Consider the following 18,292-nt stretch of genomic DNA (forward strand, 5'->3'; position numbering starts at 1 on the left):
GGCTTACTATAGATACAGGCTGCAGAGTTAACAAAATATACACACTTCATTAACGGCTGCACGTGTTCCACGTGGCTTCCGACTTCAGCAGCAGGAATATCTGAGAGACTGAGTAGGGAAAACCCTAAACTGATAGTAGTTTACTGTGTAGCGATTATCGAAACTGCATTACATCTCTAAAAGGAACTGGCACACATTGTGGACTGTACATAAAAGGTTTGAGATATTACCATATTTACAAGAGCCGCACCTACTCTAATTTCTTGGGGACTTGGAAAGGAAGAGAAGCAGAAACTGCATTGACATTTTGCAGTAAAGGCCAATACCTACTATATGCACACCTTTTCTTCTCCTGCCACACTTAATGTTTACATGAATACTAACATGATGGAGTAAGCACTTGGGTCTCCCTCCCCAAGAGGGGGGGAGGGGGGGACTGTTGAATATTAGCTTTATTTCATTGTTTGAACTGTTTTATCCGTATAGGTGATCCAAGATTTGTATACTACTGATTGTTATTAACTCATTGTTTCTTTGCTTATATACCTTGTAACTGAGCGAACACTTCTTTCAGGATTGTTTCTTCAGCTAGGGAGGAGACCCCAGGATGTCAGAACTGTAAGTAATATTGTTGCACACATAAAAACTGTTCTTCATAAGTAATCCCCCAAACTACATAAACACTGCGATACACAGGACATACCATTGTAGTAATACGCTACCTAATCATTGAGGATGGGGATACATATTATATCTTGGAATGTGGGGGGGATCACGCCGCCTATTAAGAGAAAAGTCACACTAAAAATATCTAAATTCTAGAAAGGCAGACATAGCGATCCTTGAAGAAACTCATCTAAAGCCTAGTGAACACTTGAAATTAAAACAGGAGTGGGTAGAAGTTATCTGCACTAAATATGAAAGTAGCCGGGCAAGGGGAGTAGCATTCCTCTTCCGCAAGAACCTAAACTACTCAGTAACTCAGACGGTACTTGATCCACAGGGGAGATATGTCCTACTTAAACTTATGCTCATTGGGTCTCCACTATTGATAGGAGGGGTATATGGGTCCCACACACATAAAAAGGACTTCTGGAGTGATCTTACGACCCGCCTTCTCCAGATGGCGGATCCTCCAATAATATTGGCTGGTGACTACAACCTCACACCGCAGACGCCCGCAGATAGATACTAAAACCCAAATCATGCACACACAACTCGTACCAGAACCCTACACTCTAAGAAAGACACTAATATACTCTGCAAATTTTCCAACGCTCTCCTCCTCTCCAATATTTGGAGGGATAGGAACCCGGAGGCCAGAAATTATACATGTGTCACGCCTGCAAAGGACACTCTATCACGCATAGATTACTTCTTGGTTTCCGGGTCCTTGAGTTCTGAGATTGGAGATGTGGGAATTGATGACCCAACAATCTCAGACCATGCCCCAATTACACTGAAAATAAATGTAGGACCTCCAAGAACACTGGGAACCGGTTGGTCTTTTCCCAGATACCTCACACATGACGATAACTTTAGAAACCATCTTATAAGGGAGTGGTTGACTTACACCTCAACAAATCAGGAACATAGAAGTAACTCTTTATAATTTTGGAGGCCGCAAAGGTGGTACTTAGAGTTACCACAATCTCATATGTCATCAAATTCAGAAAACAAAATAAAAATAAAATGGAGGATTTACTACTTAAGCGGTTATTAAACGCAAGAAACAGATTACTACGTAACCCTACGAACATTAACAGAACAAAATATTGAAATGCAAAGGCAAACAGGGACACGTATCTGACTCAAAGTGCAGCTAGGGATTTGACGAAGATGCGTGCTAGGTTTTACCGACATGGTAACAAAACAGGCCGAATGCTTGCTAGATTAATGAAATTAACTAGAGGAAACAACACCATATCAGCCATTAGACATAATGATATCGTACACACAGCCACGACAGACATACAAAGAGTATTTAGTCAGTACTACTCTCACCTATACACCACACAGGAGACGGACTCCTCGCTCAGAGATAGATTTTGGGACACCCTCACCCTGCCTTCCCTGACTGATCCACAACGACAAGGACTGAATGCCAATATCTCAGTAAAAGAAATACTCTCAGTCATTGGGGGACTTCTGCTGGAGAAGGCCTCTGGCCCAGATGGCCTCTCAGCGGAGATCTACAAAATACTCCAACAAGAAGTAGCTAATCCGCTGTCTTCTGTATTCAATGCTATATTAGGGGGATGGCCTTTTGTCTAAGAGATTTACAGAGGCAAATATAAGTCTTATTCTTAAACCGGATAGGGACCCCCTGGCTCCTGAGTCATATCGCCCAATCTCACTAATGAATTCAGATTACAAATTATTCACGAAAATCCTAGCTGGCAGATTGGCAATGGTGCTCCCGGGGCCGATACATCCTAGTCAGACGGGGTTCGTAAAAAAGGCAGGTCATCAGTGGTGAATGTGCGTACTTTACAATTTCTGCTAACGCACTACTGGGAAACAGCAGGGAAATGTCGCGTGGCACAATCGGAGGAAGCCTGTGCTCTACTTATTGAGGCGGAGAAGGCTTTCGATAAAGTCCTTTGGAATCATTTATTCTATACCCTAGACAAATTCGGAATCACGGGTGACTTTACGCAAGCATTGAACGCACTGTACTCCGTCCCTCAGACGGCTATATTGATTAATGGGATTCCTTCACAACCATTTACTTTGGTAAGAGGCACAAGGCAGGGGTGCCCACTGTCACCCCTCCTTTTCGACCTCGCACTGGAACCCCTAGCTGCAAAAATTTGTCAAAACACCAATGGTTTTAAAATTGGAAACAATACAATACACCTGTAACTCTTCGCAGATGACATGGTGTTGTATGCGCAAAACCCTAGACTGACTATCCCTCTATTAATGAATATAATAATGGAGTTTGGCCAAATTTCGGGATACAAGATCAACACAGATAAGACTGAGCTAATATGGCTGCCCCATGCTAATGACATCCCTGACCTCCACTATGACTTCAAACTGGCAGGAAACACCTTTAAATATTTAGGAATTAGGCTCTCAAGGAATCCGGCAGATTGGTATAGTGCTAATTACACACCCGTGAAGAGAGTTGCAACGGATCTTACTACCCACTGGGTTAAATTACCATGATCTATCTCTGGTAGGATAGTACTTATCAAGATGGTACTCTTCCCCAAATTGCTCTATGTCATTAAATGTTGCCAATAGTACTGCATAGGACGGATTTGAGTTTCTGGAAATCTCTTTTCCTCTCTTTCATATGGGCCAATAAAAAGCATAGGATACACTCAGTTAGAATGATAAGCACAATAGATTCGGGGGCATGTCGGTTCCAAATGTAGAACTATACTGTTGGGCCGCACAGGCAAAATACATACTTGACTGGATGACAGGGGGAACTTACTTTACAATACCTGAGCTAGAACAGCATGTTGTTCAACCCTGGTCACTAGCTATACTGCCTCATTTGACAGCAGACAAAACGGACAAAATATTGACTAACTACTCCCTCCTTCAGCAGCCCCTTCGAGCATGGAGGAAGCTCTGCGATAGACTGAAATATAAATATGAACTCACTAAGTATATCCCGCTGCACGGAAACCCTGACTTCCTACCGGGAATGACTACACAGACATTCAAGAAATCTCTCAGAATAGATAGAGTGTCAAAGTTACTGGAGGGGGATGGGAAAACCATATGTACTTTTGCTCACCTACAAAAGACCTATACATTACCGCGCACACATCATTTTGCTTACCTACAGGCAAAACACTACATTACTAAGTTGATGGGCTCGACAAATAACCCGAAGGAGACCAATGGGGTGACCCAAATATGCCACTTATACACACATGGGTCCACATGATAATGTATGCACGTTAGAACATGTTAGTATAAAATGGTCTGAGCTATTGGACACTCCCGTAACCGGGGAACAGATTCAAACAGTATACAAAAATTCCGAAAGGCCACCCTGTCAATGGACCTCAGGGAGTCACACACTAAAATACTTGAATTAGCCTATGTCACTCCTAAACTTTACAGAAAATGGGAAAATAATGCTACAGGGAATTGTCTTAGGTGCTCACAGACTCAGGCAGATCTAACACATATGATCTGGGCTTGTCCCAAACTGACAAGGTTCTGGTGTATGATACACCACTGGCTGAGAACCCTCAATGTCCCGGTTGAAGCATTCACATTACAGATGATCACGCTCATGGAATGCCCTGGCCTAAATATAGACGTAGCAACATTTACACATAATACTATCCTTTTAGCCAGGAAACTTATATTCAGAAATTGGTTGAGCAGAGAGGCCCCAACATTGACACAATTAAAAAATGAGATACATACACAACTACTTTACGAGCAAGCTGACACTATGGGGGACATCTCTAATCGTACAACCCGTTTCATGAAAAAATGGGCAATATATATACAGACCCTAGAAATTTATGTATCCTATATGCAATTCAGAATATATACTAGAAGCCCAGTTTAGAGGGGATTGGAGACTAGATTTTGGAGTGTAGGTTTTGCTTAGTGTGGAGCTACAAGAGATGGGGTTGAGATGAGGCAAGAATCTGACACCCTGGGGGAGAAGGCCGACTGGCCAAAAAGTATACATATAAAATGTGAAAGACATGCACTGTTGATACTAGATTTATTGATCATTATGTGTTTTTTTTTTTCTCGTGTGCGCATTATGATTAACAAATGCAGGTTGTTGTTGGATAATGTCGAACCCCAGATTGTGGGGAAATAAGTTTGTGTCATGTCATTTTCACGGAATAAATAAAGAATTTAAATATATATATATATATATATATATATATATATATAAAATCTAAAAACACAATTTTCAGAACAAAATAGCTTCTTCAGGCGAAAGTCAGTATTTAGTGTGCCGTCCCTTGGCACTACGCACTAGTAAACCATAGTGATATTTTCCACCTCTGTATATATATGTGTAAAGACATAAAAAGCTATATAAAGTGAAGAGGCTGGATAAACTGTAATGTAACCATTCTGCCTGTAGATAATACACAAAAAACTATTTACAGTTTAGAAAACAATAGAGATAGCAGACACCACATGAGGAGGTTTATTTTTTATTATGATAATTTGTGCAAATGAAAACTAGTAACCAAATACAAAAATTACCCTTAAAGAGAGACGACAAGCTGACTCATCATAATTATAAGGGTATCAGAATGAATGGAAGAGCCTCCTGCTCACCTGAAATGAGGGGAAAAGAAAAATAATCTGGGAATAGAAAATCTCAATTCAGTGAACTAGATTAATTTTAGATCCTTCAATTCATAAATGGAAATTAGTAAGACCAGTGGGGTCAACTGTATTTTAGCTAAGACTCTATATCAGGGTGGGCAACTATCGGCCTTCCAGATGTTATGGACTACATCTCCTATGATGCTTTGCCAGCATTATGGCTGAAAGAGCATTATGGGAGATATAGTACATAACATCTAATTGCCCACCCCTGCTCTATATCCAAGTGGACATTAAATCATGGCTTTGTACCCCTATAAAATCTGGTCTAAATTACCCCTTTAAAAAGGTAGTATTTTTACCCTATTCCTGCAAAAAGTTGAAGTGAATACTCCAGTGAATACTCCAGACGTTAAAGCCCTGCAGTTTATTCATATATACAGTTACCCTATTCCTGCAAAAAGTTGAAGTGAATACTCCAGTGAATACTCCAGACGTTAAAGCCCTGCAGTTTATTCATATATACAGTATCTATAATTGGCCACAGCACAGGAGATAATATAAAGAATATTCAAGTTGCATTTCAAAGGGTAGGTCCCTGGACGGAATGGTTTTTTTTTTTGTTTTGTTTTTTAAATTAAGACGATTTAAACGGTTATGAAACATTTATTTTGTATGCAGGTGCTTGGAAATGCAGAGATTAATTGCTGATATATACTGTGCAAATTTAAAAAAATGAGTCTGATGTTAAAAACTATACATTCTATGTATACAAAAAAAACAGACCCTATCAATTACTGCTTGAAGGATTTTAACTTTATGCACATTATACTAAAGTATATATATATATATATATATATATATATATATATATATATATATATATATATATATATATATATATACTGTATATATATATATATATATATATATATATATATATATATACATACATACATACATACACACACTAAGTTAAAGTGAGGGTAAACTTTGATGAATGAAAGCCCGTTTTTTAAAAATATTATTAAAAACAGGGGCACTTCCATTCATCAAAGTTTACAAAGCAGCCGTTTTGATTAAAAACTTACCTCTCTTCTTTGCACAGCCAGAGCAGCTTCCCCCACCCGGAGATCCTCTCTTCACATGTCATCAATGACTAATCTAGCTTCCTACAATCACGACTTTCCCCCCAGGGTAGTCATTGCCTGAGGCCATGCCGTGATTGGAGGAAGCTGGATTAGTCATTGCTGACGTGTGAAGAGAGGATCTCCAGGTGGGGGAAGCTGCTCTGGCTGTGCAAAGAAGAGAGGTAAGTTTTTAATCAAAATGGCTGCTTTCTAAACTTTGATGAATGAAAATGCCGTTTTTAATAGTTTACCTTCACTTTAATGCTGTTTAAATTGATACTGAAACATTGAAACTATAAAGAAATGCATGTTTGTGCATGATCATTGCTTCCTGGCTAAAACAACTCTACAAACCCCACAATTTTATTTATATTTATTTTTTGCAAAGGAACATCACTTTAAAAAGAAAACTTATTTAAGATCCCTTTTTTTAAAGCTATTTATATCCGCTAACTTCTCAAAATATTCCCACCAAAAGGTATAATCTTTAAAATTAAGCAGTAAAGTACTGTTTGAATCAATTGTTCTACTAAACCTGTGCCAACAATGAAGCTGTTTATAAACACCCTCCCCCTTCACACTGGCATCAGTTGAGTTTTTGCTTATTTGTTAGATTAGATGAGCTGGTGTTTAGGTGATCGTTCTAGAGGCTGAGTGTCCTGGTGTACCTGCTATACCTGTGGAGAAGACCATGACTAAGAAGTCCTCCACAACAATTGTATAAAGCAGGGTTTTCAGCAGATAGGCAAGTTAAAGGGACACTCAAATAAAAGTAAACTTTTATTATTCAGAAAGAGCATGCAACTTTAAGACACTTTCCAGTTTACTCCATTATCAAATTTTGCACAATCTTTTTATATTCACACTTTCTGGGGAATAAGATCCTACTGAGCATGTGCACAAGCTCACAGGGTATATGTATACTCGTCTGTGATTGGCTGATGTCTGTCACATGATACAGGGGAATGGAAAATGGGAGAGAAAAAATATATATTTTTCAGAAAAAATAATCTACTGCTTATTTGAAATTCAGAGTAGGTGTTAAATCATTGTCTTTTTATTATGCACTTGTTAATTATCCAATTCTACTGCATTGAGTGGTTCTTTAAGATATGTGAATCCTGTACTGTCTCTGTTATAGTTCAAGGGACATGAAACCCCAAATCTTCCTTTCATGATTTAGACAGAACATACAAATTTAAAAAATTTACTTCTATTATGAATTTTGTTTCATTCTCTTTGTATTCTTTATTGAAGAGATACCTAGGTAGGTAGCGTGTGCATATTTAAAGCAATATATGGTAGGAAAAGTGCTCTTGAAAATGTATAACATTCCTCCAAAACTGCTGCCATAATTTCAAAATTCACTAACACACTAGTCCGCTTCAACAGGGTATCTGGCCTACAACTGAGAAACCACACTCTGTGAGTAAAAAAAGATCCCTGTAGTAATTACTACTATGATTAGGTGAGCCCCACAAATGTGGGTAATAGTTTTAACACATATATACTCTCACAGAATAAACTGCCTCAATTATTGTCACAAAAAGGTTCAAGGGCTACAGTCTTACTCTGGATGAATAATAGTGTGATCAAAATAGAACAAAATTAAAGTGCACACAGATTATTCAGCCATATTTCAGCAAACACACACCTGACAGCCGTTTTACCAGTGCTTTTTTTAAAAACTGCTGCCATATAGTGTTGCAGATAAGTGCACGCTCCTGAGTTTACCTCTATGCTTTTTATCAAAGGACACCAAAGAGAAGGAAAAACATTTGACAAACAGTAAATTAGAACCTTGTTTAAAATTGCATGCTTTATCTGAATCATGTACTGAGCTCCTTATTTCCCCCCTTCTTCCAAAATCTCCACCCCCCCCCCCCCCATTTCTCTACAACTGTTGATAACTCCATCAATACTCCAATCCTACATGCCCGATGTCTTGGGGTCACACTTGACTCAGATCTCTCTTTTGCTTCTCACATTCAGTCCTTGGCTAAAGCCTGCCGCTTCAACCTTAAAAACATCTCTAAAATTAGACATTTCCTTACACAAGACACAACTAAGATTTGAATGCACTCTCTCATCCTTTCCTGCAACCCCATCCTCTCTGGTCTCCCTAGCTGCCTCCTAGCTCATTTACAATCCATAATGAATGCCTCTGCCAGGCTCATCTTCCTTACACGTCGCTCTTCATCTGCTGCACCTCTCTGTGCCAATCCCTTCACTGGCTTCCTCTTGCTTCTAGGATTAAACACAAAATTCTCACTCTGGCACACAAAGCTCTCAACTGCACTGCCCCCCTACATCTCAGACATAGAGGCCTATTTATCAAATATCTGTCGGACCTGATCAGACATCGCTGAATGCGGAGAGCAATACGATCTCCGTATTCAGCATTGCACCAGCAGCTCACAAGAGCTGCTGGTGCAACGCCGCCCCCTGCAGACTCTCGGCCAGGGGGTTTCAATCAACCTGATCGTACTCGATCGGGTAGAATTGTGGCGATCTCTGCTCAGAGCAGGCGGACAGGTTATCTTCATAACTGCTGTTTCTGGCGAGTCTGAAGACTCGCCAGAAACACGGCCCTCAAGCTCCTCTCTTGTTACCTCCCCACATTCCTGTTTACAGGACTTTTCCAGACTGGCTCCCATCTTATGGAACTCTCTGCCTCGCTCCACAAGACTCCCCTAGTTTTGAAAGCTTCAAGCACTCCCTGAAGACTATACTGTTCAGGGATGCATACAACCTACACTAACCTTCCTATCTCCACTGCTATCCCCTTAAACCCCACAGCATGTAAGCCTATGAGCCCAGCTGTTTGTAGTTCACATTCATAAGAGCCGACTACAACAGTGCAGGGCCCTCTACCCACTTGACCTCTACCCACTTAACCCCTGTAAATGTTATTTTGTATACCACCTATGTCATAGCGCTGAAGAATCTGTTGGCGCTCTACAAATACCTGATAATTTGAAGAAGAAGAAAATAAGAAAAAAGTGGGCTTCATGTCCCTTTAAGAAAAAAATGAGAAAAAAAACCTGTGATTTAGAAAACTCCAGAAAACTGGTGCTTATCAAGGAATATACAGAAACTTTTATAGGTGTGTACATATGATGCAAATGATTGAGCGAGAATCAAATAAGGAGGGTGTGTACAAACTACAGTGTACATTTGTATTGCAACTGGGAGGTGGAAAAGGTACTTATCTTGGTAAAGAACATTTATGTAATAAAGAACCTTTTTTAAAAGAAGCATACTGCTGTATTTTATTAAACATTATGGGCTAGATTACAAGTTGAACACCAAATATTGCTTCTGCAAAAGCGATATTTGCCCTCAACTTAGTAATACTAGCACACGCAAATGTGCACAAAAGCATTGTTCTCATGAGAGCGTGCTTCCATAGGCTCAAATGGGAGCCTCGTTCTCATGCTGTGAGACACGGTGGAGAACCTAACGCAGTGAAAGGGGTAAGTCACACAGCAAATTGTAAATATATATGTATATTAATATATACAGGGCCGGCTTAACCATGGGACCAAGTGGGTTCATCGGACCCAGGCTGCACTTGACAAGGGGCAGCACTTCAGCGATTGATTCAGTCACTTGCAGACCCAGATCACTGCTGTTCTTGGTCTCTGTGGGGAAGGCAGCAGAGCCTTTTAATGCACAAAGACACAGAAAGGTACACCTCTTCCCTAACTTCCTTACAACTCATTGCGCAATTGTGCATAAATATTGTTTACTTGCAGGTAGGCAGGCTTAGTAAGGTCAGTGGCGAGGCTAATAGGTTGATATGTTAATCAGTAATGTTATTACTGGGTGGGGCATCATTGCATTCTTGGACCCAGGCAGCACAAAATCTTGAGCCGGCCCTGAATATATTCATATATATGTATGTGTTAATATATATATATATGTATATACACATACATATATATTTATTGGGAACACACAGTTCCCAGTCTAGCCCGATGATAGCTACAAATAGCCTAATTAAACATTATGCTAGGTCAGATAGCCTATAGCTATTTTTGGTTATGTTGTCTGCTCCTCTAATTGAGAGAAATGTTGTTTTCATATTTAGGGTTGAATTTTAATAGCACAAGATCCCAGACTGGAAGGATTTGTATCCATATATATATCTAAGTAGTATGTAGAATGCATAACAAATAAATTAAAAAAAAACACTTAATATATAAATGTTACTCTATAATGTATTCATTCAAAATAAATGAAATAGACAGCTAAAAATAAATTAACACTAATAAACGATTATAATATTATTTTTCCTTCCTACCTTCTAAAGACTTAGCAACCTTATCCAGACGCACTGGCATGCAGAAAGAAAGAGAACAAAAAGATTTGTTTGATGAAAATGGACAGAAAGCAATAAAGGAAAATATTTACTATATTTGTACTAAATACAAAGAGTTAGCCCAACCTGATGTTACACCAGATCCGCGGCCATGTTTTTTGTCTTCCACTATTTCATAAAATGGGCCTATGACTTTGAGTAATTCTTCCACTTTCTCCGTCATTGGTATGGTCTCAAGGATCTAGTGTCCAAAGGCAAGAGGTCACAAAATATAACATTCAAAGTGTCCTGTCAACATTTCATGTGGTCAATCAGTAAAGACTACTGTGAGCTGTTCTAATCTTGAGCAGGCTTACATTTTTAAAGGGACATTAACCCTTTGAGTGCTAAGCACTTTCCCACCTGGGTGCTAAGCACATTTGAGTTTTCTTTAATTTTACATTTTTTAAAATATTTTTTTTTTACTTTTTTTTCTTTTCTTTTCATATCCCCAAGACTTATACTGTTGGAAAGGTTAGGCGATTACCTTTCCAACGGTGGGTCTTGGGGGTCTGTAGCTGCTTAGATGCCTGAGATAAGGCTTCTAAGCAGCATGCCCCTTTCCCTATATTGTCCATTGTCTTTTTTAAATAAAGTTGCACGGTGACGTCATTACACGTGACGTCACCACGCAAAACGGGAAGCCCTGGCGATGCCTGTCACTCTATAGGCATGATCGCCTGGGTAGGAGCGGGTGGGAGCCCCCAGATCTCCCTCAAGGTGAGAGAGTGGTAGCGACGGCTCTGAGCCGTCGTTAGCACCTGAGTGAGAAACTCTGCGACGGCTCAGAGCCGTCGTTAGCACTCAAGGGGTTAAAGGGACAGAATTAACAGAATTTTTATTGTTTTAAAAGATAGATAATCCCTTTATTTCCCATTCCCCAGTTTTGCATAACCAAAAAAGATATATTAATATACGTTTTACCTCTGATTACCTTGTATCTAAGCATCTTCTGACAGCCCCCTGATCACATGACTTTTTATTTATTATCTATTGACTTGCATTTTAGCAGTGTTGTGCTGACTCTTAAATAACTCCCCGGGTGTTAGCACTATGTTATCTATATGGCCTAGCAGACTCCTGTTGTGAAAAGTAAATAAAAATGCATGTGATAAGAGGCTGTCTGTAGTGGCTTCGAAACAGGCAGAAATTTAGAGGTTTAAATGTTATAAAGTATAGTAATATAACAATGTTGGTTGTGCAAAGCTGAGGAATGGGTACTAAAGGCATTATCTATCTTTTTAAACAAATAACAATTTTAGCGTAGACTATCTCTTTAAATAAAAAAATATATATATCATGTAAATGAAAGAGAACAACCAGGAAGTGCAGAAATCATCTGTGGTAAAGAGGCTGGATTAAATAAACATAAAGTGCAAAATAAAAATGCTCTAATATGTGCGCTGTTGTTGTTAAAGAGACACTAAACATTAAATGCATTTCATGCACCTCTCTCTAATCATGAAACAAGGTAAATGTCCACAGCACTGTATAATTCTTTTCTTTATTTAAATTTAGACATCAAATGAAGTGACGTTTCGGGTTTGTTAACCCTTATTCATGCTTGAATAAAGATTAACAAACCCCAAACGTCGCTTCATTTGATGTCTGTATTGAAATAAAGAAAAGAATTATACAGTGCTGTGGACATTTACCTTGTTTCATTGTGACTGGGGGATTTAGGCAGAGTCCCTGTCTTCACGTGCACTATACTCCTTTTAAGTTGCTGTTTTACTTATGTGTATCTCTGTAATCATGGGTAACCCAGGTTACACTGCATATGTGCAGCAACTCTCCTTCAGATACCTACAAACACGTCAGCACTGCAATGTAGTGCCAGGTAGATTTCAACATGGCGGAATTCTTGACTAGACACGGGGCATAATCGCAACACTTTGCTTAGAAAATGTATTTAGTATCGCTCCTTTAAGTCATCTCCAGAACAGCAATGCACTATCTGGTGAGCCAATGACAAAAGACAAATGTGTGTAGTCACCAGCTAGCTCCCAGTAGTACATTGCTGCTCCTTAACCTTCCTGTGTGTATGCTTTTCAACAAAGGAGAACAAATGCATTAGATAACAGAAGTGAATTTAAAAATGTATTAAAATGACACGTTCTGTCTGTTTCACATAAGTTTAATTTTTGCTGCCATGGTTCTGCTTAATCTTCTTACAGCTTTGCTCTGGATAAAGGCTGGGTTTTTTTTTTTTGGGGGGGGTATTCTTTAAATAAAATTTAAAAAAAAAACACTGTATGGTTTAAAAGTCAAACCCAAAGTAAGTTTGCATTTTATTTCTGCAAATTTTCAAAGGGAAGTGATGGGTTAAATCATCGATATCCCTTTCAATAATCATTATTAGATTTTCTCTGTTTCTAGTAGTAGCTACAAACTGTGGCTTTCTGTTTATACTGATGTAGCCCCTTTTAACAGTTTTATTTATCTTTATTATGTAGTAACTAGAACAAGGCATAAAGCCTTGGTCATTTTTTTATCAAACGTCTCATGATGAAGAAAGAAGTTACAGACTGTTCATCAGATACGGAAATACATTTGTTAGTTTACTAAACTCTTGTTTATAGGAACATAAAAGCCACAATTACACGTTCATGATTCAGATAGAGAATTCAACTTTTTAATTTACTTTTATTATCAAATTATTTTTGTTCTCTTAGTTTTCTTTGTTAAACAGCATAAGTAACAAAGCACTACTGGGAGCTAGCTGGTGATTGGTGGCTTTGCAGGGGTTCAACACAGCTATATTAAAGCAATAGTAATATGCATTAACATATTAGAGCTTTTTTTTACACTTTTATATTCCTTTCATTTAGACAAATATCCTTTGCAGATGTACTAAACCCAAACAGAGTGTGTAGATACTTAAAGGGACATGAAACCCACAACTTTTCTTTCATGATTTAGATAGATGATGCAATTTTAAGCAACTTTCCAATTTACTTCTATTATTTAATTTGCTTCCTTCTCTTGCTATCCTTTGCTGAAAAAATGTATCTAGGCAAGCTCAGGAGCAGCAAAGAACCTAGGTTCTTGTTGCTCATTGGTGGCTGCATAGATATATATATATATATATATATATATACACACACACACGGTAATTGGCTCACCCATGTGTTCAGTTAGAAACCAGTAGTGCATTGTTGCTCCTTCAACAAATTATACAAAGAGAATTAAACAAAATAGATAATAGAAGTAAATTAGAAAGTTGTTTAAAATTGTATTCTCTATCTAAATCATGAAATAAAATGTTTGGGTTCTTTATGTCTCTTTAATGAACCTTTGAGCTTTAAACTAATCAGCAGCTATGGCAAACGCCCCAGTGCTCTTTGCCTCTGCTAATAGAGGACACATCACATAACTGTGTAAGTGTCCCCGGCACACTATTTATTTCTGCTCCAGTTAAGACGTTTTGGTTTCAGCTTCATAGTGCACGTCACAGATTTTGTTAAAATGTTTCTCTTTAGTTCTACAAAGTTACTTTATATGCGCTGATACCTTTTTCATTTCATCAACGTAAGCAATCATAGCATCTTCTTTGGACATATCACCAAGGGAACTCCAGGCATCCCTAAAAAACAATATTAAACATTCTTAAAGATACAGTGTACTTAAAAATGTTCTATCCTGCATATGAAGGTGCAGCATTTAAATATATTGGATTTATTTTTTTTCCTATTATAGGGCCAGATTCCAAGTGGAGCGCAAACATTTGCGCCCGAGCGATAAGGGGTTTATAGCAGGGGTGTGAGCTAGTCGGGCTTATTGCTGGTATTACAAGCTGAAAGTAAACGCAATCGCTTGAGTGCAATCACAGTTTACGTTAGAATAATTACTTTGACTTCAGAGCTCTGGTTAACTGTTTCGCAAAACATAAACGTTGCATAAAAAAAACATCAGAAATACATTACAAATGATAGATACTCTAATAAAAAAAATATTAAAAAAATATATTGCAACAAAAAGTTATAAAGGAGCTCAAAGATATGAAACCTCAGGTGTTAGAAAAAAAGCAGACAAAGAGCTTTAACATTGTGATATATATATATATATATATATATGTTGTATATAGGTATGTCTATAAATGTGTACATATGTATTTATATGTGTACATATGTATTTATATGTGTACATATGTATTTATATGTGTATATATGTATTTATATGTGTATATATGTATTTATATGTGTACATATGTATTTATATGTGTACATATGTATTTATATGTGTACATATGTATTTATATGTGTACATATGTATTTATATGTGTACATATGTATTTATATGTGTACATATGTATTTATATGTTTATATATGTATTTACAGACATATTTACACATATACTGGTTTCTAACTGAACACATGAGTAAGCCAATAACAATCGGTATACATATGCAGCCACCAATCAGCAGCTAGAACCTATGTTCTTTGCTGCTCCTGAGCTTTCCTAGATAAACGTTTCAGCAAAAGATAACAAGAGAAGGAAGCAAATTAAATAATAGAAGTACCTTGGAAAGTTGTTTCAAATTGTATTCTCTGGGGTCGATTTCACAAGGGCTGAATGGCCCTTGTTCCGCTTGTTTCCACGCAAGCCTTCAGGCTCGCCGGAAACAGCAGTTATGAAGCAGCAGTCTAAAGACCGCTACTCCATAACTGGTCCGCTGCAGACTTTTATTTCTCCTTTGACTTCTATGTGAGAATATGTGAAAGTGCACGCAATATTCTAACTTCGGCTTTTTGCGCTTATCAGGTTAGCTCAAGAGCGAAAACAGTTTAGTTTCAACTCAATAAATATGAGCGCTACCCGGCAAGCGCAAAAAGCTTACTTTTAGCGCAATTTATAGCAGTGTCAGTTACATATTACTGGCTGATAGATACAACTACAACAGCTCTACTGACAAAAAGGGACGTGCTATAGTTATACAGCGTTACAGTGCTATCACAATGCTAAATAAATGCATAGTAAAACAAACTGAAATGTTAGTGCATCGTAAATCTATGCAGTAAAGAACCTGTATATAATAGGATTTTCCATAGACAAAACAAGATATAAAATGTTCATTTAAGACAAAAAAACTTGCATTATTAAAGGGACATAAAAAAGCAAAGTCTCTAATGTGTTAAAGTCAGCTCCATAGCAGCAATGCTTTACTAAAACCTAGCTAAATATATCTGCCGAACCAATGACAAGAGGCATACATGTGTCACCCTCAATCATCACCTAGCTTCCAGTACTGCATTGCTGTTCCTGAGCATACCTGGGTATGCTTTTCAGGACAAGAGAACAAAGCAAATTTTAACAGAAGTAAGCAAACTACATCAATTAAATTTAAATATATATATATATATATATATATATATATATATATATATATATATATATACACATACACACACACACACACACATATACACACACACATACATGATGCAATGTTAACACAAAATTGTGATCAACCAGAAAAAGCAAAGCATAATATGGAATCTGATGATAATTACCATTTATATCGCCCGACAGGATCCCAAAATCCAGGCCTTGGGGCGTTACATGGTCCTTGTGTTGCTTGTTTATAAAAACTGTAGAATTTTAGCATCATTTCATTAGATGGCTGGAATGATCCTACAAAAAAAATGTTAGTAAAAAAAAACTTAATTTATAATTTATGCAAATTTAACTCCACTGACTGAACTACTTAGACATAATTGAAACATTATAAAACATTCATTAGCTTATACATATTTTAAATAAACTTTAACGTCTGACAAATAATCTAAAACTCCAATAAGAAAAATACCTAATGCATTAGATTAGAGCATTTCCTATTGCATTGTTGCTTTCTTATGCAGTGTTCACAGAAAATGTTGCCAACCGGTGGCAATATGAAGTAGCCAGGTGGCATTATGAAGTAGCCGGGCGGCAATATGAAGTAGCCGGGTAGCAATATGAAGTAGCCGGGTAGCAATATGAAGTAGCCGGGTGGCAATATGAAGTAGCCAGGGGACAATATGAAGTAGCCAGGGGGCAATATGAAGTAGCCAGGGGGCAATATGAAGTAGCCGGGTGGGGGCAGTGTAATATTTATTTAATGATAATTTGTGAAATAAAAATGGAACATTTTTAATACTGGCTAATTTTAGCTTACTATCGGCTACAATTTTACCCAGGTGGTCAGTAAAATCAGTCTCAAGGTGCACTCTGTTATAAAAAAATAATCAAAACTATACATTTTTACAAAAACGCTACCAGATGGGCTATATAAATGAATTGTCTACAAAATATTTATGAAAAGAAAAATCTAGTGTACAATGTCCCTTTAAGTACCACATATTGTACTGCCATAATTTGTCTATGGAGATTTCATGAAATGCTGAGAGAAAAAAATAGCTGTTGAACAGAAATGTACCTGTGTGCAGAAAAAAATAAAATATTTTTGTAGCATTGAATGATATGACCTAGCACACTGGCGCATATTTTAGAAAAATAGAATATTTTCATGATAGCATTATTCATGCATACATATGCTACTGATGATAAATCTAATCTAACAAATAAATAAAGTTAATATTCCTTCCTACAGGCAGCATTTATTACAATAGATAGCTATAAAGATAGATAGATAGATAGATAGATAGATAGATAGACAGACACTTGAGGTTGGCTGACAATGATTAGAATCCAAGTTATAGCACAAATACACAAAGAAAATACTTGTTCTCAGCATGTTCAGTAGTTATGTGACAATCTCTAACCGAAACCATACCATTTTTGGGCAAGCTCTGTATTACATTTACTGCAGCTTCAAATCTCGTCTGGTGAAGAGGTTTTGTATCCGCCATTTCTGGTATGGAAGAGAGACACAAGATCTAAAAAAAAATCTTGATTTAAACTAAATGGAATGCGACATCAGGATAGAAAACTTCTGGCCATAACAAATCCTGCAAAAGGAAAATAAATAAATAAAAGATCAAAGTGAAGGCACAATACAACAATACAGAAAGTTAAAACTCAAATAATGATTAAAAGGGACAGTCTACTCCAAAATTGTTATTGTTTAAAAAGATAGATAATCCCTTTATTACCCATTCCCCAGTTTTGCATAACCAACACAGTTATATTAATATACTTTTTACCTCTGTGATTATCTTGTCTCTAAGCTTCTGCAGTCCCCTGATCACAGGTATATTATCTATTGACTTGCATTTTAGCCAATTAGCGCTGTTTCATGCACAATTCCACGGAAGAGAGCACAATGATATCTATATGGCCCACATGGATTAGCAGTCTAGTGTTGCGAAAAGCAAATAAAAAAGCATGTGATAAGAGGAAGTCTGTAGTGGCTTAGAAACAGGCAGAAATTTAGAGGTTTAAATGCTATAGAGTATATTAAAGTGAAGGTGAAGTTTGATCTTTCTGCAACCATTATTTCATGCAGCACCTTGTAAAATCCACAGTCGCTAAGTTTTTTTTTTTTTTTTTTTTTTTTTAAAAATAACATATTTTGATAAT

The 18,292-nt window shown here is 37.4% G+C and overlaps 1 protein-coding gene across 2 annotated transcripts in view; it reads right to left on the minus strand.

Moving 5' to 3' along the window:
* The window catches only part of ACBD5 (acyl-CoA binding domain containing 5), a 146,098-nt gene that overhangs the window by 121,791 nt on the left and 6,015 nt on the right, over window positions 1-18,292 (minus strand). For both annotated transcript variants that reach the window (XM_053713907.1, XM_053713906.1), the window contains exons 2-5: window positions 17,547-17,721; window positions 16,285-16,405; window positions 14,284-14,356; window positions 10,858-10,972 (exon numbers count right to left, since the gene is read on the minus strand). In XM_053713907.1, the coding sequence (XP_053569882.1) occupies window positions 10,858-10,972; window positions 14,284-14,356; window positions 16,285-16,405; window positions 17,547-17,622 (385 nt within the window). In that variant the 5' untranslated portion in view covers window positions 17,623-17,721. The remainder of the gene's footprint in view (window positions 1-10,857; window positions 10,973-14,283; window positions 14,357-16,284; window positions 16,406-17,546; window positions 17,722-18,292) is intronic.

Source organism: Bombina bombina, chromosome 5 (assembly GCF_027579735.1).
Source record: "Bombina bombina isolate aBomBom1 chromosome 5, aBomBom1.pri, whole genome shotgun sequence".
Lineage (NCBI taxonomy): Eukaryota > Metazoa > Chordata > Amphibia > Anura > Bombinatoridae > Bombina > Bombina bombina.